The sequence below is a fragment of the Cyprinus carpio genome, chromosome B1, assembly GCF_018340385.1.
Source record: "Cyprinus carpio isolate SPL01 chromosome B1, ASM1834038v1, whole genome shotgun sequence".
NCBI lineage: Eukaryota > Metazoa > Chordata > Actinopteri > Cypriniformes > Cyprinidae > Cyprinus > Cyprinus carpio.
In genome coordinates this window covers 1,369,535-1,396,052 of record NC_056597.1, presented here as the reverse complement: position 1 = coordinate 1,396,052, position 26,518 = coordinate 1,369,535, and the positions used below count along the sequence as shown (strand labels likewise).

Below are 26,518 nucleotides of genomic sequence, written 5' to 3'. Positions count from 1 at the left end.
ATCATCTGACCGAGGGACCGCGCCATTTCTTTCGTCGGCCGAAGGGCAAGGTCTGTCGCAGTTCCTGCATTACCCCTGGGTCAGAACTGCCCTCGTGCAGCTGCTTCAACACCTTAGCCTGGTAGACTTGCAGGAGGGCTATGGCGTGCAGGGCGGAGGCGGCCTGTCTAGCAGTTCTGTAAGCCTCGGCCGTTAGAGCAGATGAGAACTTACAAGCTCTGAATGGGAAGCATGGATTACCCAGCCAGGCGGCGGCACTTTGCGGACAGAGCTGCATCGCAATAGCGCGCTCGAATGGGGGGATCCCATATACCCTTTAGCCACCCCATCGTCGAGGGCAGTGAGGATGGAAGAAGCACTAACTCTATTTCGGGCAGAAAAAGGTGCCTTCCAAGATCTAGTGACTTCTTCATGCACCTCCACCAAGAACCAAACATCCAGCCTCCTAACATCCACCAGACTGAATCACCCCCAATAACAAACCGACCATACTCAAGCGTTCAGGAGATGGGGGCTTTCCTTTGCAACCTGACACTCTCAGCGGCCTGGGAAAGCATAGCAGTCAGCTCTGGATCTGACTCAGGCAACGCCACCTTTCCTGACGGAGGCAGTGCAGCCGAGTCTTCATCTCCAGAGCCTAGCTCATCCCCGATGCGGTGATCCACATCCTGTCATCTGTCGGAGGCCCGAATTAAATGCTAGACCCCACCCTGTCCAAGGCCTCAGCCACCTCATCACGGAACACCAGAGGGTGCGACGCAAAGATCCTACACCAACACTTATTGGCTCTAGTGAGATCCCAATTCATCAGTCACTGACATAACGTCGAACGTGACTGACTGAAAGGGAACTTCTACATCACTCTCATCAACATAGTCCATAGTTACAATAAAAATTGATCCTGGCTTTATCTTATGCTATTCATAAATAGCATATTTATGAAAAGAATTTAACTTTTGTACTAGTGCAGGGGTTCCCATTCATGGTCCTAGAAATCTAACTCTCTGCAAAGTTCCAACCCTTATCAATCACAACTAAACCAACTACTAATGATCTTCAGGGTTCAGTTGTTCAAAAATAATCTGATCAGATTTTGTCCCTCGGATTGGATCAAACCTTGAAAATGGGTTGTTCAAAAGGAAAAAAGTATTCTGAATTCAGATTAGATCACAAAATCCAATCTTGGTTTTGATCTGGATGTAATCCTCAATTTGTACTGTTCAAAATTTTGGGATACTTTTGAAAAAAAAAAAAAAAAAAAAAAAAAAAAAAAACAATTATTCGGATCCCAGCAGAAGGTTGGATTTCAGGAACAAAAATTTAATAATAGTTTAAAACAGGTCCAAAAAAATATATATATATAATATTTGTAACGTAATATATGCCCAAAGAGCTGTCAATATCAAACAAAAAATTATGTTTAATTTAATGTTTGTTTGTTTTTTTAATCACTTATTATAAACTGCATTGGCACAATCATCAGAGATGGACCAGTGACAAGTTGCAAAACTACTAATTTTTTTTCCATCACCCATGTCCCTTTAGGGGTTCTGTAGAGCACTAGTAATCCAGATTTAGAAATCTGAAAAAGTGTGTATCTGGATCAAGGTGATGCAATCCAATATTGCTTTACAAACTGGCACAAAAATAAGATGGGTTACCTGATCCAGGATGGCAAAACGTGAGATTTCCAAATTCTGATTTAGATTAAACGTTTTGAACAACTAGCCCCAGGAGCACCTGATAATTACAGACTGGTGTGTTTGATCAGGGTTAGAACTGAACTGTGGATTTAGGTAGATTTAGGTGGATTCAGCATTTGTAGGGTTAGACTTCCACAGCACTTCACTACTCTCTGCTGGTCATCCTGGGAACTACTTAGACGCTTGCAGATTTTGAATAGCCAGATTTATTGAACAAAATCTAGAGTCTCCTTCAATATTTAAACCTGTTGTTGTTTTGTAAAATCAATGGTTTATTTATAATTGACTGTATACTGATACTGTGCCATTCTCGTGGCTTAAAATCTATGCACAGTCTTGTGATATGATAAATGCCTTCTGTGATCTAAATTACAATGTTATAAATTAGAACTACACTTTATTTTCTGTTTCACTATTGTTAGAAAAGTGGGTCATTTAAAATGCATATCTTGCTTTACATGCAAAAGGCTCACAAGTACCAGGCTTTCTTTCACAAGATTCAGGCTCTAATTCTGGCTCATTTCTCTGAGATCTGTTAACATTTGGCCATCTGAGATGTAGATTGAGTTTCTTCACTGGAAAAGATTTGGAGGAATTTAGAGAAAAAGTGAAAAGTCAACGGAATTGTCCATCTCCTGTTTTCCTCTCGCATCAAAATCCACCAACATGTCTGTTTACAATGGTTTTGGAATTGTAAACCAGGGGTCATCAGACTCGGTCCTGGAGTTTAGCTCCAATTTGCCTCAGCCTCCCTGGAAGTTTCAAGTATATAGCAAGACCTTGATAGCTGGTTCATGAGTGTTTGGAGCTAAAAACTTCAGGACACCGGCACTCCAGGACCAAGTTTGGAGACCCCTGTTTTAAACAGTGCTTGATCTGTGCATTTTTCTCTCCTGATTCAGACAAGACTATACTTTTTTACTGGAGGAATCATATTTAGACCAGAATCAATGGTTTAAAGTTAGTGAGATGCAATGCTAAATATTTCCAAGTCTGTTCAGATGAAGAAACAAACTCATCTAAATCTTGGATGGCCTGATGGGTGAATACATATTTTTAGCAAGTTTTAATTTTGAGGTGAACTAGCCTATTCCTTTTGGATAACATTATACACTGGGTTCCTTGCTCCATCTTTTTATCCACCGAAAGGTCTATGGTCTGAAAAAGGATTCCATTCTAGACCGTTATATATGTGTAATGAGTATGTCAGTTATTGATTATTAGGTGATTAAGCTGTTCGTTATGTGTTATTTCAGAAGATGGGGAGCCCAAACCTATTGGATTGCAAGGGAACATCTTGGGGTTTTCTAATTCAGTAAATTCATAACCAAAAGAAATAAAGCGACATATATTAAACTAATGAATAAAATCGACGAGCCGTAATCCAATTCCTCAAAGCAGCTGAGCCAATGTCCCTGCGCGAGCGCACGCCTCTCTCTATGCGCGTTCAAAATAAGAGCAGCTTCGGCTCCTCTCGGCTTTTTTCGTCTTCATCAGTATTCTTACCGTGTCCTCTGAGTTGAAACGATTCACAGGGACGGAGCCGCAAAGGAGGAGGGCAAGACTCCCGCATCATCGCGCCCGCTCTTTCCCTCATCAGCACCGCGGTCTGTCGAGAGCCTCTGCGTTTGAACTCTGGTCAATTTTAACATGTGTCGACTTTATATTGTGCTCGCTGTTTTGTGAACAGTGCGCGTTTGGTGGATGTGGTCGCGTGGATAAGCAAAAGACGATGATTTTGTCGGGTCTCCTCTTCCCCGCGTTATGGGGACTGGCGCTCGGCGGATCTCCAAGCGTCCAAATCGGTGAGCGCACTTTACCTGTCTTCGCCTTTAGATCACAGGCATCTCGACTTGAAACGTCTGACAACCAAAATTACATGATAAACGTCTTCATATGTGAGATTTTCGTGATGAAGCTATATAATATGTCTATTTTTGGAGTATGAGACGTAATTCGTCTTATAATTTAATTATGAATCATCTGAATGTGTTCTTTTCTCAGGAGGCCTGTTCCCCAGAGGAGCAGATCAGGAGTACAGCGCGTTTCGGATCGGAATGGTTCAGTTCGGCACGGTCGAATTCCGCCTCACTCCTCACATTGATAACCTGGAGGTGGCTAACAGCTTCGCCATAACAAATTGCTGTAAGTCAACATGGAGTTTTTAATCACTATTTTCCCCCATGAATTCTTATCTGGGTGTTGATACGAATTAGTTTACCGACGCACACAGGTGTGATCACAAGGCAGCTAGTTTCCCTCCCTATATTATTCATTCATCCTCCAGTCATGCCGTGTTAAATATTACAGGAGCCTTATATGGCAGTTTCTTTGCGTTATTCTTATTCGAGTTAACGCAGAATAGCTATCGCCTGCATACATGTGTTCTATTATTAACGCTGGTGTGTTATCCACTTGTTTACGCAACGCTTAAAAGCACCGGGGGCTGGTTGTGGGCAAACAATCGGTTTATCATTCAAGCACTTTGGTTTTAATCATTCTGAACTGTGGCACATTTTGGTTCTGGCTGTCTAGATGTGCAAACTATGCATTGGGAAGATAGTGGTTATATAAACCAGTTTTTGGGGGATGTGATAATTGGCATTCTCGGGAGCAGCATGATGATGGTTTCCACAGTAACGGAGGAGAGGAGATGGCCCCGTTTTACCAGCATCTGCACAATAAGATGCCAAATGAAACAGCAGAAAGTATCTAAGTGCCTTTTGTCGCTGTCGAATGTTTTACGATCGAATTTTTTTATTTTATTCTGCGATATATATAATTTAAGGGGTTATGACAAGCGAGGCACGAGGGCGTAAAAATGGACCTCGCGCGCGTCCCTCCCCCACGCATCTTACATCTGAAGCATGAAACGCTTTACGATTCCAAAATGCGATTAATTATTAGTAGTCAGTAAAAAGGGTTTGAAGATTATTCATAACTGTTGGCCTTACACGACATCCAGACTCGTTCTAGTCAAATCTGTTCAATGGTTCTGTTCAACGGATTCACAAAACCGGCCTGAATATTCATTCACGAATCAGACTGCACGATTCGTTCACGGATTGGACTGAATCGTTCCGAGCAGTTCCGAGTCAACAACTAATTGATTCACTGATCTGAGAACGGTCTCTTTCCAACATGTCGGATTCGTAATGAGCAAATGAGAACCAGTGAGTGAATTGATACCGAGAGTACACTCTTAAAAATAAAGCTGCTTCGCGATTCCATAGAAGAACCTTCTGTCTAAATGGTTCCATAAAGAACATTTAACATCTGAAGAACCTTTCTGTTTCACAAAAGTTCTTTGTGGTGAAATAAGGTTCTTCAGATTATTAAAAGGCAGGAAAAAAATGGTTCTTTAAAGAACCTTTGACTGAATGGTTCTTTGTGGAACTAAAAATGGTTTTTCTATGGCATCGATTGAAGAACCTTTTGAAGCAACTTTATTTTAAAGAGTGTAGGCTGTGTGATGGGATGAAAAGTTACCTGTTTGAACGTATTGCAAAAAAAAAAAAAAAAAAAAATGTTATGAATAAAAATATCTTGGAGATTTTAAAGTATAGCCTAGTTAATAATGTAAATGCTATTTACATATATGTATATGTATTTATGAGTTGAATCATGTTTGCAACAGACTGAACTTGGGAAAAAACATAGTGTATGTGCTACTAACATAAAAAAAAAAAAAATGTTTTAGAGCATTCATAATATGTCACACCAGAATGTCAGGATTTTTTTTTTTTTTTTTTTTTTTACAATTTGTGCATGACAGATTAACAATTGAATTTTCTTTTTAAGATACTTGTTTCAAACAGTACTGTTCTCAAACAAAGAAATGAGTCAGATCGTCCATCACTATGCATACAAATGAATTTATGTTTAATATAAATTCTTAAAAAGCTGAATTATGCTTGCAGCAGGCTGAATTTTAAAAAAACTAAAACAGCCATATTTATGTGCTACATATTCTTAAAACTGTTTGGTCAGAATGTCAAAAACCATGCTATGATGTCATGATGCAAATGCATAATTAATTAAATTGTTTAAACTACTGCATTGAAACAAATTGTTCACAAGAAACGATTCATAAAAATGAGTCAAATCTCCCATCACTACTTCTTTAGTAGAATCTAGTATTTAGTAGAATCTAACTTGCAGGCTTTTAAGGAATGATAATATTGTATTGCAATTGCATATTTTTAAGCAATAATTTCTAAATAGAAATCTATGCAAATGCATGACAGTTTTAACATTTTACACTAGCAAGTAAACACATTGCTTGATTGAGGTCCCTGAAGAGGTGCGCAAACCTGAATAGGCCGTGGAGACACCTGGCTTGGCCTCGTTAGTTTTCACACAGTCCATTAACCTGAATGAGTTGTCTCTCGGTGTGCATGGCTCCTTTGATGTCAAACACTGATGCTTTGCGATGTGAGCTTCACTGCGACAAGTCTATGTCATAACAACATGAACTGCCGCTGATTCATGCGAATGGCCTGCCCACCCCCACATTCCCATCCCACAGATACATACATCATGAACTGAAAATCTCAATGATACTTCAGGGTACACATACATAATATTTTGAAAATTGCTTGGGCATTTGATTGTGAGGAGGTGTGTGGAATGCGGGCCTGTGCTTACTGCTTTTCTCCTGCAAGTATAGGACATAATGTAGTCACTGCACCTGGAAGATGAATAGGCCTATTATTTTGTCTTGCTATATGCAAACACGCCTAGACCTACATAATGTTGTATGTTTAATGTACACAAGGGATTTCTTTTGCTGTTGTTTACCCACATGCAGATCAGGGGTGTTTCCTTTGAGGAGGCAAGGAGGAAGTGCCTCTTTAAAAATTGGGATGGGAAAATAATTCATAGTGCAAAAATAAAGCAAAGAAAATATTACAAAAATTTAACATTAAAAAGTAAAAAGTGACACTATCTAAAAGCGACAAAAGTGTGTAAAGCTACAGTGGGAGTCTCTGTCTTTCTTGCCACCCTTGAGCCCGCTGAGTTCTAACAAACCCCTTAAAAGGTTAGTTCATCCAAAAATGAAAATTAGACTGTTTTACTCACGCTCAAAGCATCCTACTGTAGCTGTATATGACTTTCTTCTTTCAGACGAATCCAGTCGGAGTTATATAAAAAATTGTCCTGTCTATTCCAAGCGCTATCATTGTAGTCAGCACGTGTTGCAAATGAACAGTTCACAAGTTGTCAAATAAAGCACGCGCATTCATAATAAATGTGCCTCACACCTCTCCGGTGGGGTATGTGAATAAAAGCCTCCTGTAGTGAATCCATGCGTTTTTGTAAGAAAAATAACCATATTTCAAACGTAATAAACACTTTTTTTCTCTGAGATATGCTAGTCTCGCAAGTTTGTTTATAGGAGCAAAGGAAGCAAAGTTTATAATTTAGCAAAGGAAAACCAGTCTCCTCTTGGTTTACATCGAAATCCTCTGACATTTTTTCTTTGAAAATCCTCGGTTTGTACTTATAATTCATGACCGGCATTTTGTTTTGTTCTCTCTCTGCGTTCATCACTAATCACGCAATGCCGAAGTCTTACGTCATCCGCCAGAATGGCTTCTGCATATGACAGATAACAGAAGTGAGAAAAAGGTGTTTATTACGTTTGAAATATGGATATTTTTCTTACAAAAATGCATGGATTCACTACAGGAGGACTTTATTCACTCCCCCTCATGTGAGATGAGGCATCGTGCTATGAGACCTATGCTGATCAATTCTAATAATTATTGGCTATGATTAGATAGATATGATAGGATATGATAAGATTTGGTTCATGTGATAAATCCCACCTCTGGTTTTCGTGCATGTTTTTAGCGAGCAATTAGCTTGGTGAATGTAAAGGTACAGTACATCTCAGTGTCTATGACCAGTGTTTACCCAGCTTTGATGATCTAAAAAAAGTTAACTATTAAAAAGAGCGGACAGTTCACCAATTAAATAGATTGTTTAAATTGTTATTGTCTTGAGTTACTATTTTGGAATAAATGAAAAATGCTTAAAAAAAAATACAAAATGAGACCTATGCTGATCAGTTCTAATAAGTAGAATATTAATTACATTGCTAATGTAAAAATACAAAATCAAATTGTATTTGTGACACTGGACCACAAAACCAGTCTTAAGCTGCACAGATATATTTGTAGCAATGGCCAACAAAAGACTGTATAGGTCAAAATTATAATTTTTTCTTTTATGCCAAAAATCATTAGGATATTAAGTAAAGATCATGTTCCATGAAGATATTTGGTAAATCGTCCCCTTGGAATTATAAGGTTCTATCTGACAATTTTGTCAAAATTGAGTTATTCACATATTATTATTCTGTCAACATATTTACATTATGTGATAGATTTTTTTTAATGTTGTGTACATTATGGGACTTTTTATTTAAAAAACAATAAGGTTCTATCTACACAGTCGAAAGGAACACAAAAACTTTGAAGCTCAATATCTCAAAACTACTCGGAATGCAGATAGAACCTTATAATTCCAAGGGGACGAAATGTCCTACCATAAATATATCAAAACTTAATTTTTGATGAGTAATATGCATTGCTAAGAACTTAACTTGGACAACTTTAAAGGCCGATTTTCTCAATATTTAAATTTCTTTGCACCCTCAAATTTCAGATTTTCAAATACTTGTATCTCGGCCAAATATTGTCCTATCCTAACAAACCATACTTCAATGGAAAGCTTATTTATTCAGCTTTCAGGTGTATAAATCACCGACTGGATTACATTTTTGGTTTCTTTATCTTCCTTTTTCTTTTTTGATAGTTTAGGTATAGTCACCTAATCAGAAAAATGCGGCAACATTACGTGTAACAGGTACATGAATTTACATTTGATTTATAAAAACATAAAAAGAAAAGCTGTATGTGAGAACGTTACCTACTCATTTCAGAACCAATGCATGCAGATATATACATGGCATTGAGCAGGATTTTCTGTGGCTGATATATAAGCATTATGATAAGAATTTCTTTGCCAGAAAAGCCAACTGTTTAGACAGTTTATGGTCTGCCATAGCGGAAAAACAAATTTATGTTGTAACATACAATCTCTGTTATCACTGTTTTGGCCTTGAGGTGATTGAAGTGACTCATCGGAGACCCATCCAAGTCTATTGACAGATACTATGTGCCCTTGAAAGTTTTCAGCATTGTTGTAGCTGATACATTTTGTATCAGAACATTATATCCTTTATGTTCTTTAGTGTACAGCAGACTCTGTTTTTCTGTATTTTCAAAAAGCATATTTGTTTTTGGATAGTCCCATTTGCTTATTACTTGATGATATTAGAGTTTGTGTTCCTGGAACACAGCAGCTTTTCTTCAGTAGTCAGATTGAATAACACATTAATGTTAACACTGAGCATACTATGCCTCCAGCTTGCCGCCAGTTAAGAGATGCTATCACTATACAACAACAACCCATTGTGACGGACCAACAATTGGAACACACACAACAGCTCTGTGGATTTCTTGATTCTGGTTGGTTAATCGCAGCATTATTGTGATCAGGTTTTTTGTTCAATGATAAATCTGTCTGTTATACCAGGCAACTAAATGAATTTCTTGTCACATTATGATATATACATTTTCAAATCAAATCAATATTTCAAGGGTATTTATATATTTACATTATAATGTACAATCAGACAGCTATTATTGAAAAATAATCCGTTTCATTCTGATACAAGACCACCATTCATTAATGACAGGCTAACTGCACATTACTGTTTTTTTTATTTTGGGTTTTTTGGGTGGGGGGGTACATTAAGTAAAGGATGCATTAATTTAATCACAAGTGATAGTGAAGACATTTATAATGTTACAAAATATTTCAGTATTCTATTTATTAAAGAATCCTGAAAAAATGTTATCACTGTTTCTATAAAATATTAAGCAGCACAACTATTTTCAATGTTGATAATTATAAGAAATATTTCTTGAGCACTAAATCAGCATATAAGAATGATTTCTGTTGGATCATTTTATACTAAAGACTGTAGTAATGGCCATTGAAAATTCAGCTTTGCCATCAGAGTATGGTAAATATATTAAAATAACAATATGATAATATTAACAATTACTGTTTTACTGTTATCAAATAAATATGGCCTTGGTAAGTAAGAGTCTTTCAAAAGCAGTAAAATTTTTTGCTGACCCCAAACTTTGGGAAAATTGAATTTTGCTCAAATGATAATTTTACCATTCCTGTTTTTTTAAACTTGTTGATGTCACAGACCCCCAAATAGAATGATAATGAGACCCAATTTATACTGTGAAAAATAATCATTTTAATAATTGTATAAATATATGTAAAATATTATAAGGACAATTTTTAGTTTATTTTCAATTTGCATTGTATCTATAAAATACATATACATAAAGCACACCTAAATGGCAGTTTCTGCTGGCACATATATAATGTGATCAGCATTAATAAAGTGATCTCTCTGTCACTTATGCTAAATCTAAATCTGGCTCTCTCACATACACAACCACCACACTCTCAGAAAAATACAAAAGCTGTTACTGGGGCAGTACACTTTTTTTAGGTACTAATATGTACACTTTAGGTACTAATATGTACCTTTAAGTTACCAATATGGACTGTTTAGGTACAAAGGTGTGCCTTTTGAAAAGGTACCACCCCAGTGACAGCTTTTGTACCTTTTTTTCTGAGAGTGCAGCATGTTGAAGGCAGTATGAAGATGTGTTATATGTGTCTGTGCTATATTAAAGATATTCACATCAGCGCGTCCAGAAGGGGGTGTGGAGGATTTAGTGCTGAAGACAGGATGAAAAACGAGTGACTGAGCATTTTCTCTCCTTTACTGACAGTCCCTCAATCCCAACAATCTGCAATCACCTTGAGGAACAGAAAGAGAGGTGTGGGAGGGGGGTCAAGTAAAGCAGAGGTTTATCTAAAGGCATTAGTTAATCAGGAGAACACAGTCGACAGCTGAATGAGGAATGTGTTTGTGATGAGGTGCTCTGCAGGGAAAAGAGCTGTTTTAAAGTCATTAATGTATGCCAAGGATAACCTGATCATTACAGAGGAAACATGTTTTTGAAGGTTAAAGATGATTGCGTGCTGTCAGAAGCCGGATGAGGCCGTCAATCAGTCAAAAGTGAGATGATAAGAAAGTAGGGGGCGATATGACATGTTGTTATTAAGAGGTGAGCTTGTTATTAAGGGGTGTGCAAGCAGATAGTTGTTCATGGGTACAATGTCACAACTTGGCACATTAATATATAATTCAACTGATGTGCTGTCACATGCATGTATTGCCACATTGTAATGAATAATCATGTTTTGGTTAGCATCCATCAAAAAAGAAAAAAGATAAAGTCAGAATCAATATTGTTATTTGAATTTGAATTTTTTTTTTTTTTTGGCATTACGACATTTCTTCATTAGATTTCAAGCTAAGATATATCTATTTAATCAATATCACAGAAGCAAGAGTGTCAAGTCACATTCCATACACAGCAATTTATACAATATAGATTGTCTCAAAACAGCTTCACAGTAACAGTATTATTGTTGCAAAGTTCTTCAAGAATCAAATACATTTTCAGCTGTAAAGCAGCCCTAAAAAGATACTAGTGTCATTATTCAGCTCAGGTTAGTTAATTGTTCAATTTAGTTAAAAGCATGAATGTTGCAATGTTCACTATGAAGTGAACTCAGCAATAAAGCAGTTCTACAGAAGATAGAGTCAGTTCAGTGTTTATGCAGTTTAGTTCAATGATATTGATAGTACAAGTTTATTAAATTACGGAATGTCATTACTGATTATGTGCTATCTGACCACAGACCACAGAAGTTTTGTGCCTTTCAAGTAGAAGTCAAGTAGAAGTGGGAAACTTAGAATTCTTGGTGATACATAAGTTGTAACATTGAAGGGTCATGTTGATTTAAAATTTGATAGAGAGAAAGAGAGAGATATCATTGACCGGAAAGCAGTTCTGTAGCTAATGGTGTTAACTGAATCACTCAATTGGTTTGTTCTATGGAACAAAAACATTTAGTTTCAACTCTGTGTTTTTCACATAATTTTAATTTTTTTTCAGACTTAAATATGTGATGTCATAAGAACGAATGCTCAAATCTAATGTATGAGTTTCCCAGGTGCACCTGAAGGCAGCATATGTGACCTGACAAATAAGATGATGTCATATTGTGATATCATGTTCCTTTATGGCATGTGCGTGAATGCAAGCACACAGAATATAGGAATGCTCTGGCTTGGTAAATTTTCCTGAATCACAGATGAAGCGAAGCGAAGTGTGAAACCAGAACTTACTGTTGTACTCAATCAATGGTACGATACAGTTTCATTTATATCACTTCTACATTGTAGTGTGCATTTATGTGTGATGTAAATATTTACTCTGAACTTATGAGGAGAGGCTGAAGCTTTAACAAAGCGCATTTTATGTCATAAAGGCTCATTGATATCTGCATATTCAAATTATAAATGACAGGAGTGATATGTTAATGCCTTGGACCAAATGCAAATGTACGTGCATCTCTCTCTCATCCAAGGTCAAATGCAGAAACACCCATGATTTCTGATTACCACTGATTGACGGGTAGGCTGTCTTGTCAATTGACTTTAATGTCTATGCCAATAACAACTGACAGATCCAATTAGTTGACAGAGTTTACCTTCTTCTCATTCATTTGAAAACCTATAAAACAACAACCAAAAATGTTCCTTTGTGCTCTACACTCTTTAAGAAAAATGGTTCAGTACCAGAACAGTTCCAGGTTAGGGTTAGAGGGGAAAAAAAATATTATGATTGGTAGGAAACAACAATTCATAGACATTTTATGAAGTATAACAAGTACGTGCTGAGAGTGTGTTGACAGTCCGTGTAATTGGATGTTTGATTTTTTTGTCAGTTACAGATTTAAAAAACAAAAGGGCTGGAATAAAGAAACCTAAACTTGAACACAAAACAGTTATTCAGGAAGATATATTTCCAAATAGAACTGTTATTGTGTGTGAAGAACCTTTAAAGAACCAACGCTTTTAATAGTGTAGAACAAGCATGCATTTGTTTCAAATATTTGTAGTTATTACTTATTCTTTAGTTGATTATACTGGAAGAATATGCTAGAAGAACATTGTTTTCTGGTCACAATTCCCAGTATGAATATGGCATACAAATTGTCATACTGAAATTCCCTACTGTACTGACAGCACGTTTAGACAATTAGAGAAATTGACACACAAATGAATCCCCAGTGCATGTATATGTGTAGCCCCATTCACACACAGGCATATCCCATAAGCCCTGATGTGTGGCAGTGCCAGCTCAGACAGCAGCAGGAGCAGCAGGCTCTCTCTACTGTCCCGTGTGACTGCTGATCAAAGTCTCATATTTAGCTTTCTGACTGCATGCAGACTGTCTGCAGATCACTGTGTGTGAGCACAAGTTGCAGCTGGATTATGAATGTTTCATAGTTTGTCAAGCACACATATACACATTGAATTAAATACACAAAGTAGAATATATATATATATATATATATATATATATAAAATCACACACATATATGATCCTATATTTTGCCCCCCATTGCATCGCATCTCTCAAATTCAGGACTGAGGGGGATATGTTCCTCTGATATTCAAAGTAGCGGTCAGTATATAATGACTAATTATACCAGGGTCAGAGTTTAACTTTTCCATTAAAGGGCAATGTTTGCCTCCTGGAATTAATTTTCAAGGACATTTTTATAATTAAATTTATAATTAATTTATTTGTTATTATGTCAAATACCTAACTTATTGGTTGAAGTTGGTATTTGACAGTAAAGATAACAAATACATTAATTACAATTGGTCATAAGACTAGTCAATTACCAATCAAATTCTATCAGCCTTAAAGGGTTAGTTCAGCCAAAAATGGAAATTATGTCATTAATGACTCACCCTCATGTCGTTCCAAACCCGTAAGACCTCCGTTCATCTTCGAAACACAGTTTAAGATATTTTAGATTTAGTCCGAGAGCTTTCTGTCTCTCCATTGAAAATTTATGTACGGTATACTGTCCACGTCCAGAAAGGTAATAAAAACATAATCAGAGTAGTCTATGTGACATCAGAGGGTCTGTTAGAATTTGTTGAAGCATAGAATATACATTTTGCTCCAAAAATAACAAAAATTACGACTTTATTCATCATTTTCTTCTCTTCTGGGTATGTTGTGAGCGCGTTCACAACACTGCAGTGTTGGCTGACGTACGATGCTGCTGACGTGTTTTCTTTGTTATTGGGCACACCAGAAAACACGTCAGCAGCGTCGTACGTCAACAGTCACAGCAGTCGCGTTCACAACAGACCCGGAAGAAAAGACAATGATGAATAAAGTCATCATTTTGGTTATTTTTGGAGCAAAATGTATTTTCGATGCTTTAATAAATTCTAACGGAGCCTCTGATGTCACATGGACTACTTTGATGATGTTTTTAATTACCTTTCTGGACGTGGACAGTATACCGTACATACATTTTCAATGGAGGGACTGAAAGCTCTCGGACTAAATCTAAAATATCTTAAACTGTGTTCCGAAGATGAATGAAGGTCTTACGGGTTTGGAACGACATGAGGGTGAGTCATTAATGACATAATTTTCATTTTTGGCTGAACTAACCCTTTAAGGCACATTAAGCCATCTTTACACTGCATAGGTGGAACAGAAGCTGCGTCTGACATGGCAATTATGTGACTGTTTAATGTTGCTCAAAGGTAGAATACATGTATTTTTACAACAGTTGCATAATACACTTCTCTGTGTTTGTGGAAACAGCATGTCTGGCTACAGATTCTATATTCTGGCTGCAAAACAAGCTAAGAACTATTTATGAATGAGTTTATTGCTTTTTATGCATTAGAGAATCAAGATTTACCCTTGGTTATTTAAGTTGCATGAAAAACAAAACGTTTATTAAAACTGGGAATAAATTATCTAAAGAAAGCGAGCAAAGAACATTTCTCATGGCTGAAGCGCTCTGTGACTTCAGTCTAGTGTGTGTTCTGCACTTTCGTTAAAACTCACGTTATAATTACTAAAGCTGTTTACACTGAAGAATGAATCTCTTACCACAGTTTGTTTGGGATGGGAGCATTCGGAACAGTGCAGATGAGCATGAACACTCTTCTAAAGGCCTCTGTTTGGCCATTGTATTCATGTGTTCAACTGATGTGTATGTGTGATAATGTGTATCAGTGGTTATGCTCAGTGTTGCAAAAATGCTTAAAAATGAATATGATGCAGCATGAGCAGATCTCCTTTTTATTTCCCCATTTCACTTTAATTACAACAGCCATAAAAAAAGTAAAAATAATTAAAAAAAAACTTGCAGTTGCAGTTGTACAATATTGTGCTTGTACTGAAGATTCATAATTTTGCTTATATAATTGCGCATATCCAAGATGCATTACTCTTAGTTTTATGTAACTGGTGTCAGATACCATTAGCATTTGCCCAGAAGATTTTTTTTTAATTATTATTATATAGAATATTCTTTATGTTAAATATGTTGACATTAATAACATTTAATTTTCATAGCTTTTTGTTTTGTTTGTTTCTAAATTTTAGGTGTTTGTGGTTTACAATGTGTGATCTTATGTTTGAGATCAAGAAATATCTGAATACTGTGTCTAATCTGCATTACAGTATGCTTAGATCAGTTCATGGTTTAATGTTGAGGAATTTTATGTGTCATGTTGAATTCTTTCCATAAAAATTACTAGATCAACTGACCTTCTCCAACATTAAGTACATGTGCATAGATCTATAGTCCAACTTTGCTCCATACTGGCATGATTTCAGTTAGTCTAAAAAGATCACATGACATTTTAAAAAGATGATTTATTGCTTTAGTCTGACTGAAATTGAACTTTTAAAGTGCAAGCAAACACACTTAATTCTCCAATCAATTTCTGTCCTGTTGGTTAGAGTGTAGATCATTCAGTGGCTTCTGTCAAAATAAGAGACTCTATATATCAACTAAAGACTGAATGCTTTAGGTTGTTTCACAGTGGTTTGAGTTAGTGTGTATATCATGTTTGCATAGATTTATTGTGTTTAAAAAGCCAGGCTGGCTTGAGGAGTGGGCGTTATCTGTGTCTAATCCGTTTTTTTCTCTTCAATGCTCAGTCACACATTCTCAGAACGGATTAAGCTCAATATTTTCAGACTAGTTTATCAACCAATAGAACTACAGGCACTGATTCAGCTCTTATGTCCCCTTCCTAAATTTTGGAAGAGCTTACCACTTTCAGTAGTCAAAAAAAGTGGCATTTTTTTAGGTAAGTTAAATATATATACATATAAAAAGGAAATATTCAAGTGAAATATGTGCTTTATTTGTACAGCACCTTTAAGTTTTTAACTCATTCACTATACTCGAATTATCCAAAAATCATTATCACATAGTTATTTCTAATGCAAACCAATATTTTGGTCACACTGGTGCCCAGCCATACCAGCCATAACCTAACTCGAAAGTATATATATATATATATATAAAAAATTGTGAATGCTAATTTCCCCCATTTTTATACCACTGGCATCATCTAATGCTCACTTAAATCTAATGTTATGTATTTTGGAAATGCATTAAAGGAGTAGTTCACTTCCAGAATAACAATTTCCTGATAATTTACTCACCCCCATGTCATCCAATATGTTCATGTATTTCTGTTTTCAGTCAAAAAGAATTTAAGGCTTTTGAAAAAACATTCCAGGATATTTCTCCATAGAGTGGACTTCAACAGTGACCAACAGGTTGAAGGTCCAAATTACAGTTTCAGTGCAGCTTCAAATGGCTCTTCATGTTCCAAACCGAGGAATAAGGGTCTTATCTAGTGAAACGATGGGTCATATTCTAAAACAAATAAAAAAAATAATATACTTTTTAACCACAAATGCTCATCTTGCACTAGCTCGACACACATTACCTAGTCACGTTGGAAAGGTCACACGTGATGTCGGAATAGCTGACCCACAGTTCACAAAGCGAACATGCAAAAAAAAGTCAAATGCCATTTACAAAAAAAGGTAAAACAGCGATGTCGGATGATTTTGAAATTGGAGGAGAAAATGAGAATGAGAGTCTTTCGCCCTACCCTACCTTTTTGAACTGAAGTATACTAATACTTTAAATCCATAATACATAAATGGGGGTGACTAAATTATCAGGAAAATTTTATTCTGGAAGTAGACTAATACTTTAATTGCATTGTGAATGATTTATCAATACGTACGTTTCATTTTAATCAACAGAATGTCAAATCTCAATCTTGCGGTTAAATGACAGGCTGCTTTCTGGTAATGTAAAAAGGACTTCTCTAGTTATTTAGTCCAATCATTTGCCTAAGCAACAACTAATGGTTAGAAGCGAGTCCCCGCACAAAATATTTGTCTTTTTTGATAATCTGTCTCACTCAGATATACATTACAACACAGATGAAAAGATATGGTGCTACTAAATATCAATAATTTAATTAAATGTAAAATAATTAATGTTAAATTAGTTCAATGTAATGTGAAATCTGAAAATGAATAAATAAATAGCATCTAGCCACCCTATAAATACTAATCATAACTCTCTACGAGTCATTTTACGATTGTTCGTTATTGTTTTACGTGTGTTTCCCAAAAATGCACTTAAAGCAATCGCATGTAGCCATGCTTTAATTCCTAAATGTTACCTAATAGAATTGCTCGTAATTAGTACACTCATATATATAGCCTATATTTCGTGACTAAAAGCTATATTTCGTGACTAAAATCTCTAAAAGCATACTACTGCATGCGACTGTGAAAAAATATTTAGGAGCACCAGTGCGACTGACTCGACCAAATCAGGGAGTCTATGGTTTCTACTTAAAATGTGTTTTTGCACGTGTATTGATTATAATGGAACTTTGTGAGATTGCGATGAACTATGGAGAGTGGCTGGTTTATTAATTATTAAGGGAGTTTGCAATGTGATATTGATTTAAAACAACAATTCAATATACAAGAAATATTAAGTGACTTGCATTGTCTGACTATAACACCATTGCCTGATTTTGTCAACGAAAATAGTTTGAAACAAAGTCACAGCTGCGCATCTCTAAAAGCAAACACAGCGGTGTTTTGTTTGTAAAAGAACATGTGTTCCCATTCAAAACAGCCACATCAATCATTGCATATTTTTATAGGCCTATTAAAATTCTTATATTTAAAACATTAATCTCAACATAAATTTATGAATTTAATTGCACTTATGCCACCTCTGAGCCTCATTAAACATCTGAAAATACACCTACAATCCACTTTTGTCTTCTTCTGTGCCACCTAGTAGCCTACAAATTAACATTAATACTGTTTTCATATGATTGGTAACCTATTCTTACTTGTTCATATTCTATTGTTTTAATTAGAAATTTTAAAAAGCTTATATATATTTGAATTTGACATAAAAGCTGACATACTTAATTACTGACAAAAATGCCATTACTGTAAATCACTTTAAGGAGTCAGATATCACCTTATAATGGTAAGGCTGTATTTTTTTAATCAGAATTTTTGATTAATGAACAGAAGGTACTCCTTAATTTTTTGACTGTGCTCCTAAATTTTTTTACATTTACCAATGCTCCTAGAAAGAAAAGTAAGATTAGTGCCCTGAGAAGCGAGCATAAATGTCAAAAATATCCCTCGCCTTTTATTATAATAAAATACCTTTGAGACATTACGCAGCAGCGAGGTGTTTCTTGAAGTAACTAAACAGAGACGAACAGATAATTTACACACACAATTTTTATTAACTTTTAAACCTTTTTGTCATCCTAAAAACAGAATGCTGTGCAGTGCAGCGGATCAGTGCAAGAGTTTCAAATATTGGGGGGACAGATTGACCATTTTTATTTATTGGGGGGTCTTTGAAGCATATTTCCTACATTACTTTTTTTCAGTCATTTAATTTAGATGTGTTTTTCTATTTTTTTCTGCCTTTTTTAATTATTTCCTTTATACATTAATTAAAAAATGATAATAAAGTGTACAATAAAGTACAATTAAGTCCTTAGCCTATATTATAATCACATTGCACTTGAATAAAGTTAAAGGTGCAATCTTCCGATTGTACTGCAGGGGACCACCAAAATCTGTCTTCATACGATGCACTTAGGGCTTTACGATTACTCCAGAGCACTCGTAGACCTACGATGATTTTCAAGAGCTACTTAAGTTACGATGCTTTTGGGAAACAGACCGTAATATAAAGATCAGTCGTACAATCATTTTTTTAGGAGCTTCTTAGGCTTAAGAAGCTTTTGGGAAATGCAGCCCAGAACTGTAATATCTTGTTATCTTACAATATTTTAGTTAGTTTAGTTGCTGTGTATTGATGTCTGTTACTGTTTTTTGTTTATTGTTTTCAGTTTGCTCACAGTTTTCCAGAGGAGTGTATGCCATCTTTGGCTTCTATGATAAGAAGTCGGTGAACACCATCACTTCATTCTGTGAGACGCTGCACGTGTCCTTCATCACGCCCAGTTTTCCAGCTGATGGGCTAAACCAGTTTGTTCTGCAGATGAGGCCTGATATCAAAGGTCCTCTCATCAGCCTGGTGGAGTATTACAAGTGGGAGAAGTTCGCCTATCTGTATGACAGCGACAGAGGTAAACACTTTCTCTCTGTCTTTTGAGAAATGTATGCATTTTTTATCTTTTTTTCCCTCAGCCAAGGCTCTTTCAGAGCTACTTGCACACACACTTAAACACGCATACACTAGAGAATTCAATCAATAGTCCTATTACTTTGTGGTGAAATGCCTCTTTGTAGAAAGAGCATGTGAGTTGGGAGTGCTTACAGATAAGGACATTACAGTCTCTTTTTCATTCTCCGTCTCTCTCTCTTGCTCTCTCTCTTTCAGTCACTCTATTTTTTTTCTTTGTTTATGCATCTTTTAATTATTTAATTTAAAATGAATTATATCAGTCATTTATTTACTTATTCATGTATTAGTTTTGCGGGTTCTGTCCTCTATAACTAACCAGATGTGACATGACAAGTTTCTCTTGACAAGCAATTTATCTGTCCAAATTGAATGTAAAAGTGCTGTGCATCATGATACACTCTTTGATTTTTATTTGCCCATTAAGTTTCCTCAAGACTTGTTTCACAATCATTTTTTGTCTCAGGACTTAAAAAGATTGCTAATTTTTCCAATGTGTCTGTGCATTTCAGTGAATTGATATAAAGGTTTTTTTTTTGGATCATGACTAATGCTTACGAAAATCTGTGTGTGATTTTTCATCTATTAAAATGTTTTCATCTTTTGACAAATGAATTTGACCTTTCCAGTTGTTACTGGAATCCAGCTTTATTACTGGATAATTATTAATATTACTAGATTTTATTATTATTTTATAGATATTACACTCATAATGAACTAGCTAATTAAATATTTTAGAGAAAATCAAGAATAATGTTTTGTTGTTGTTGTTAATTTTCAGATATGTTCAGGTTTCCAGATAAGTTCAGGTCTGTTTAGTCAAAACAATGGTTCTTCTAATTGAAGATAATTAAAAAATAAATATTTCTTTTAAAGTATCCTTTTAAATAATTAAATAAGGAGAAATGTTAAAACCTAAATATTTCGATATAACAAGCATGGTAAAAGGGCTAAAAATAGCACTATATCGTAACTCAGTCTTTGACATATTCGGTAAGCTCTTACCTAACATTTTTTAGCAGTCTCAGAATTTCTGATATTGCGGCTATGCTAGCTGAATGTTTTCACTAGTGACTGGAGTGTCCGTGATGTGCTGCATCTCTGGTTTGAGGCGGTGAAATAAATCTCTCCCCAAGACCTAGATATGAAATCAACCGAGAGAGATAGAGAGAGGGAGAGGAGGGAGAGATGTGCAGTAAGGAGAGAAGCTTAGGAGAAGAGGAGTATGAAAGGGCAGATGACCAAAAGAGAGAATGCTGAAATAAAGAGAGCGAGGAGGAGAAATGATAAATGAAGGAGAAAAAGTGTCCCAAAGGGCCTTCTAGTGCAATAAACATACCCCTGATATCAAGGTCTCTGGGTGTAATTTAGAGTAGTGGTTGATTAATGTAGAATAGTGGTTAAAACAGAGAGCAACCGTAATTGAGGTTGAATCTCATTTAAAAAGACACAGTGAGGCAAGTAGACGTGGGGTTTTAAAGCAATTACACTTTAGGAAGGTAATTAAAGCTTGAGCAGATTGATGAAAAATTTTATGAAGACATTTGATGTGAGGCACTCATATGCACACTGCTGTGCGTCTCCCTACGTAGGTCTGTCTACCCTGCAGGCAGTGCTGGACACAGCAGCAGAGAGGAAATGGCAGGTAACAGCCATAAACGTTGGAAACCTGAAGGATGAGTGGAAAGACGAGGCATATCGCTCCCTCTTTCAGGACCTGGAGAACAAGAAAGAGAGGAGAGTCATTTTAGACTGTGAACAGGACAAAGTCAAGGACATTATGGAGCAGGTGAATGACGCACTAAAAACACATTACAGCACATGTGTAAGGTCAGGAATGTAGTAAAAGGATGATCTACTGCGTACACCTTTAACATTCATTATGAGGCACTTTAATTAAATTGCTCTTGTGAATGACATTTTTTGCCTGCTTCTCCTTAGGTGATCACGATCGGTCGACATGTGAAAGGATATCATTACATCATTGCAAATTTTGTAAGTTGTTAAAGATCTTTTTTTTTTTTTTTTTTTTAATTTTTTTTTTTTTTTACGACTGTCAGTTAAGTTTTCCCAAAAATGATTTTTACTCACTTATTTACTCACCCCCTTTTTTTGTTCCAAAACCATTCGATATTCAGTGTTTCGAGGAGACAGTTTTAAAATGAATCCAATACAGCTAAATTATACCATTAGCAGGAGTTGTGTCAAGCTCCCAAAAGTTTTAAAAGCACCAGATAGGTGGCTAATATTGCTTATGGTCTTCTAAATCTAAAAAGTAGCTTTGCACTTTTTTAATGCCAAAAAATAAAAAATAAGGAAAGTAACATTTCTACAACAGCATTTGAGAAAACGGCATTTTAAAAAAAAAATCCAGGATTACAACAATAAAGTAATATTTTCAGAATAAAGTCAAAATGACCAGAATATTGTCAAAATATTTTGAGAATAAAGTCAAAATTACGAGAATAAGTCTAAATTAGGTCATATTTTGAGAATAAAGTCAAAATGACCAGAATATTGTCAAAATATTTTGAGAATAAAGTCAAAATTACGAGAATAAGTCTAAATTAGGTCATACTGTCTCTGTGAGTATATGAAACGTATGATTTCTGCTAATAGTCCCATATATATTCAATTCACTTGCCAGGTCACCGGAATTTCTTGTGATACTCCCAATCCGGTCCATTTGCATGCACAATATAAGCTGTACCCTCAAAATATTTTAACTTAAATCTCATAATTTTGACTTTATTCTCAAAATATTTTGACTTAATTCTTAAAATATTTTAACTTTATTCTTGCAATTTTGACTTTTCTCAAAATATTTTGACGTAATTTTTTAGAATTTTGACTTTATTCTCAAAATATTTATTTTTTAACGTGGCACTAAAATGCTGTCGCACATTTCAGATGACACTAAAGAGGCATTTTCTTGAATGTCTCGCAGTATTTTTTTTCTCCTGAGGAAATTCAATTTCCTACATAGCTGCTGCAGTGTCCGGAATCTAATGATAAACCAGTGCTGGTGTGCCAAAAAACCAAGAGCTTCGTTGGTAAATCCTTTCCTGTATTTGTAATATTTAACTAAATCCTACACATACATTTCTTGCGTTGCAGAAGCCCACTGATGCAGGCCTATTACTATTGTTATGATTACACCATATTTGTAAATTGTTCACACAAATTAGGGATGCTTTTTTACAATTAGTCCAGAAATTATTATATAATTTGCTAAAAAGCGAATCCCTAAATGTTTTTGTTGTTTGGAAAAGAGCAGCTTGGACATACTGCCAAGCATCCCTTTTTGTTTTATATGGATGAAAGAAAGTTGTACAGGTTTAGAACATTACAATGGTGAGCAAATAATGACAGAATTTTAAAGAATTCATGTTTTTGATACAAACAATATAATAGCTCACAGTTTTGTGTAGAATGAATTATGTTATTAAAAAGTGTGTGTGTGTGTGTGTGTGTGTGTGTGTTTCAGGGCTTTGTGGATGGAGATTTATCCAAGATTCAGTATGGAGGGGCGAATGTGTCTGGATTTCAGATAGTGGATTTTGATGACCCGCTTGTTGCTAAATTTGACCAGCGCTGGGAGGCACTGGAGGAGAAGGAGTACCCTGGAGCAGACAGCAGAATCAGGGTGCAGGAGTGCAAATATTGTTATTTTATCTATTTATTATGGATGTTATATCTATCATAAAACACCAAGAAAGACATTTTTATGGTCTTCATATTTCTTTCCCTTGCAGTACACTTCCGCTCTCACATATGATGCTGTGCAAGTAATGACCGAGGCATTCCGCTTTCTGCATAAACAAAGGATTGACATCAGTCGCCGTGGCAACAACGGAGACTGCCTGGCCAATCCTGCAGTGCCATGGGCTCAGGGGTTGGAGATAGAGCGTGCTCTCAAGCAGGTCTGCTCTGCCAGCACATTATCAATGCCTGCTGTCTGTGTGTGAGAACTTTATAACATTTAACATTTGCGCATGTGTTTGATCAGGTGCGTGTGGACGGATTGACAGGAAATATTCAATTTGATCAGTACGGCAGAAGAGTGAATTATACAGTCAATGTCATGGAGCTGAAAAACAGTGGCCCTGTGAAGGTAACACAGACTTAATCTAAATCTCTTCTTTTTCAAGTACTTGTGGTGGGGACGCAAATTTTTACTAGAGATTTTTACTAGATTCTGATTTCAATACCACTTAATACCTAATAATGATTCTTACACCCCTGCCCTACAATTAGTTCTAATTATATGATAACTAAAATCTAAAGCAATATATTTTGAAAATTTAAAAAGAAATGTATTCATCAAGAATGCATTAAACTGATTAAAAAATGAAAATAAATGTTTTTACATTGTTACAGAAAGCTTCTATTTCAAATAAAAGCTGTTCTTTGGAACTATCTATTCAACATTCATAATACTGTTATTTTAATTTGTTATAATATTTCACAGTATTATTGCTTTTACTGTCTTGTAAACATTAAACATTTGTAAACAGACAAATCATACTGACCCAGAACATTTGAACGGCATTGTATATGTTATAAGTTATAAGTTATTATGAATTGATATAAACTTTTTAACTGATCTGAAAGCACTACACTTTCATTGGTAGCTGAAAGCTTAATAAAAATATGCTTTCATAAAATACTGAACTGTTAAATTAATACACAATGGCTTTTATAAATGATGGGCATGAAAATAATTCTTTATTCATTGTAATTCATTACAAAGAACCAGTTCATAAAAGTAATTATTGAACATTGATAGTGAAAGATGATTGTGCAGCCAGTGTGGGCAACACAATATAAAGGTGTGTTGACAGTCTCATTTCACTGCACACAGTCTTTCTCTTTCATCACATTCGAGCCAGACTACAAGCAGACAGCCAAGCTCAAACATGATTTCTTTTTCCTTGGCACTGTTGATTCAGTCGTATAACAGCACCACTGCTGAATAGTGATGAAGGAAACACTGTAAGAATAGTGTAGTACAGTGTTCCATTCACATTTAGGCATACAATACATTATAGACTGAACCAAAATGTCCAGAAGAATGATTCCCAACTCCAACTTTGTGTTTTGTATTCTGAACAGAAGTGAAGTTCAATTTCATGAGTGTGTACTTTTCCTCAGATTGGTTACTGGAATGAGATGGACAAAATGGTGGTGACAAAATCTGACCTTTTCCCCAACGACACCATGGGAATGGAGAATAAAACAGTTGTTGTGACGACAATCCTGGTAAGAGGTATTTCATGATATTCCACATCAAGAGCGACTAAAATTGCCTACATTCGAAGATGTGTAAACATATTTCCAACCCTGCTTTTTTGTTGTAGGAGGCACCGTATGTAATGCTGAAAAAGAATGCAGAGTTATTCACCGATAATGAACGTTATGAGGGATACTGTGTGGATCTGGCAGCCGAGATTGCAAAGCATTGTGGCTTTAAGTATCAGCTGAGGATTGTAGCAGATGGAAAGTATGGCGCCCGAGATGCTGAGACGAAGATCTGGAATGGCATGGTTGGGGAACTGGTGTACGGGGTGAGAAGTAAAGCATACACTCACTCACACAAGAGTGCACTCTTGAGAAACAGTAAACACCAGCTCCTCATCGTACATTTCCTATAGGCCTATGTGTGCCATTTGACTAATTCCTTCTCTTTTCACTGTTGACAGAAAGCAGACATAGCTGTAGCTCCTCTTACCATCACTCTGGTCAGAGAGGAGGTGATCGACTTCTCGAAACCTTTCATGAGTCTGGGCATATCTATTATGATCAAGAAACCACAGAAATCCAAGCCGGGTGTCTTCTCTTTCCTGGACCCGTTGGCCTATGAGATCTGGATGTGCATTGTATTTGCCTACATCGGAGTTAGCGTTGTGCTCTTCCTCGTTAGCCGCTTCAGCCCTTACGAGTGGCACACTGAGGAGTTTGAGGATGGGCAGCTGGGCCCTAGCGAATCTACGAATGAATTTGGAATCTTTAATAGTCTGTGGTTTTCTCTGGGCGCTTTTATGCAGCAGGGATGCGATATTTCGCCAAGGTTGGTGCATGCAGTGGGCGCTAATGCTAGCTGGCTAGCGCGTAGGATGTGCTTTTGGCTTTGTGCATCAACAGTTTTCCCACCGATGCCGTGGTTTGTGGATGTTCACGCTCCTGCAGCTCGTGCTTCATATCCATGTCCATTGCAAATAACCTAGGTGTTATATAACTCCCTTGTCCCCAACTTCAGTGTATCATGGGTAAGAAGAAAGAGCCAACACAGGATTAGAAATGTTTAATCAAAGATGTGGTTTAAACTTTGGTTGAACATTTCTTTGTGAACATGTACTCACTCGGTTGGGAACAGTAAGATGCACAAGGTCGCCGTTTCCTGCCCTCTTGGAGTGGTACCGTGTTTCGGCTGCATATTCCCCATTTTCTCCAAAGTGAAATGGTTTTCTTTTTTTCTTTCTTTCTTTCTTTCTTTCTTTCTTTCTTTCTTTCTTTCTTTGGGATTTTATAGTAACAAGATGCTGGTTCTGTTGGTGGAACGTGTGATTGTTTGTGTGTGGCTGACTGCGTTTGCTGTGTGTAGGTCCTTGTCTGGCCGTATAGTTGGTGGTGTGTGGTGGTTTTTCACCCTCATCATCATCTCCTCCTACACGGCTAACCTGGCTGCCTTTCTCACTGTGGAGAGGATGGTGTCACCTATCGAGAGTGCTGAAGACCTGGCCAAACAGACTGAGATTGCCTATGGGACATTGGATGCAGGCTCCACCAAAGAGTTCTTTAGGGTGAGTGGACCAGTGTAGACAATATGGAAGGGTTGCAGACAGGCACTGTCCTAACTAGCCATGGCCCAACCATCAGTAACAAACGAAAAATAACATATTTTCCTTAGACCTTAGATACATATGAGTGTACACATAATTTTCAAAAATATGTTTTTAAAGAAGTCATCGGATGCCCATTTTCCACAGGTTGATATTATTCTTAAGGGTCTT

At 36.3% G+C, this 26,518-nt stretch overlaps 1 protein-coding gene across 6 annotated transcripts in view; it reads left to right on the top strand.

Moving 5' to 3' along the window:
- Positions 1-3,200: 3,200 nt before the first annotated feature.
- Positions 3,201-26,518, top strand: part of LOC109089992 (glutamate receptor 2-like) — a 39,070-nt gene continuing 15,752 nt past the window's right edge. For 2 of the 6 annotated variants that reach the window (XM_042716146.1, XM_042716147.1), the window contains exons 1-12: positions 3,202-3,508; positions 3,708-3,848; positions 19,210-19,449; positions 21,098-21,294; positions 21,447-21,500; positions 22,993-23,151; positions 23,261-23,428; positions 23,515-23,619; positions 24,660-24,767; positions 24,866-25,072; positions 25,208-25,575; positions 26,110-26,308. In XM_042716146.1, coding sequence (XP_042572080.1) covers positions 3,436-3,508; positions 3,708-3,848; positions 19,210-19,449; positions 21,098-21,294; positions 21,447-21,500; positions 22,993-23,151; positions 23,261-23,428; positions 23,515-23,619; positions 24,660-24,767; positions 24,866-25,072; positions 25,208-25,575; positions 26,110-26,308 — 2,019 coding nt within the window. In that variant the 5' untranslated portion in view covers positions 3,202-3,435. Of the gene's footprint in view, positions 3,509-3,707; positions 3,849-19,209; positions 19,450-21,097; positions 21,295-21,446; positions 21,501-22,992; positions 23,152-23,260; positions 23,429-23,514; positions 23,620-24,659; positions 24,768-24,865; positions 25,073-25,207; positions 25,576-26,109; positions 26,309-26,518 lie in introns of all 6 variants that reach the window. The other 4 variants (XM_042716145.1, XM_042716149.1, XM_042716148.1 and 1 more) reach the window with 3 other exon arrangements.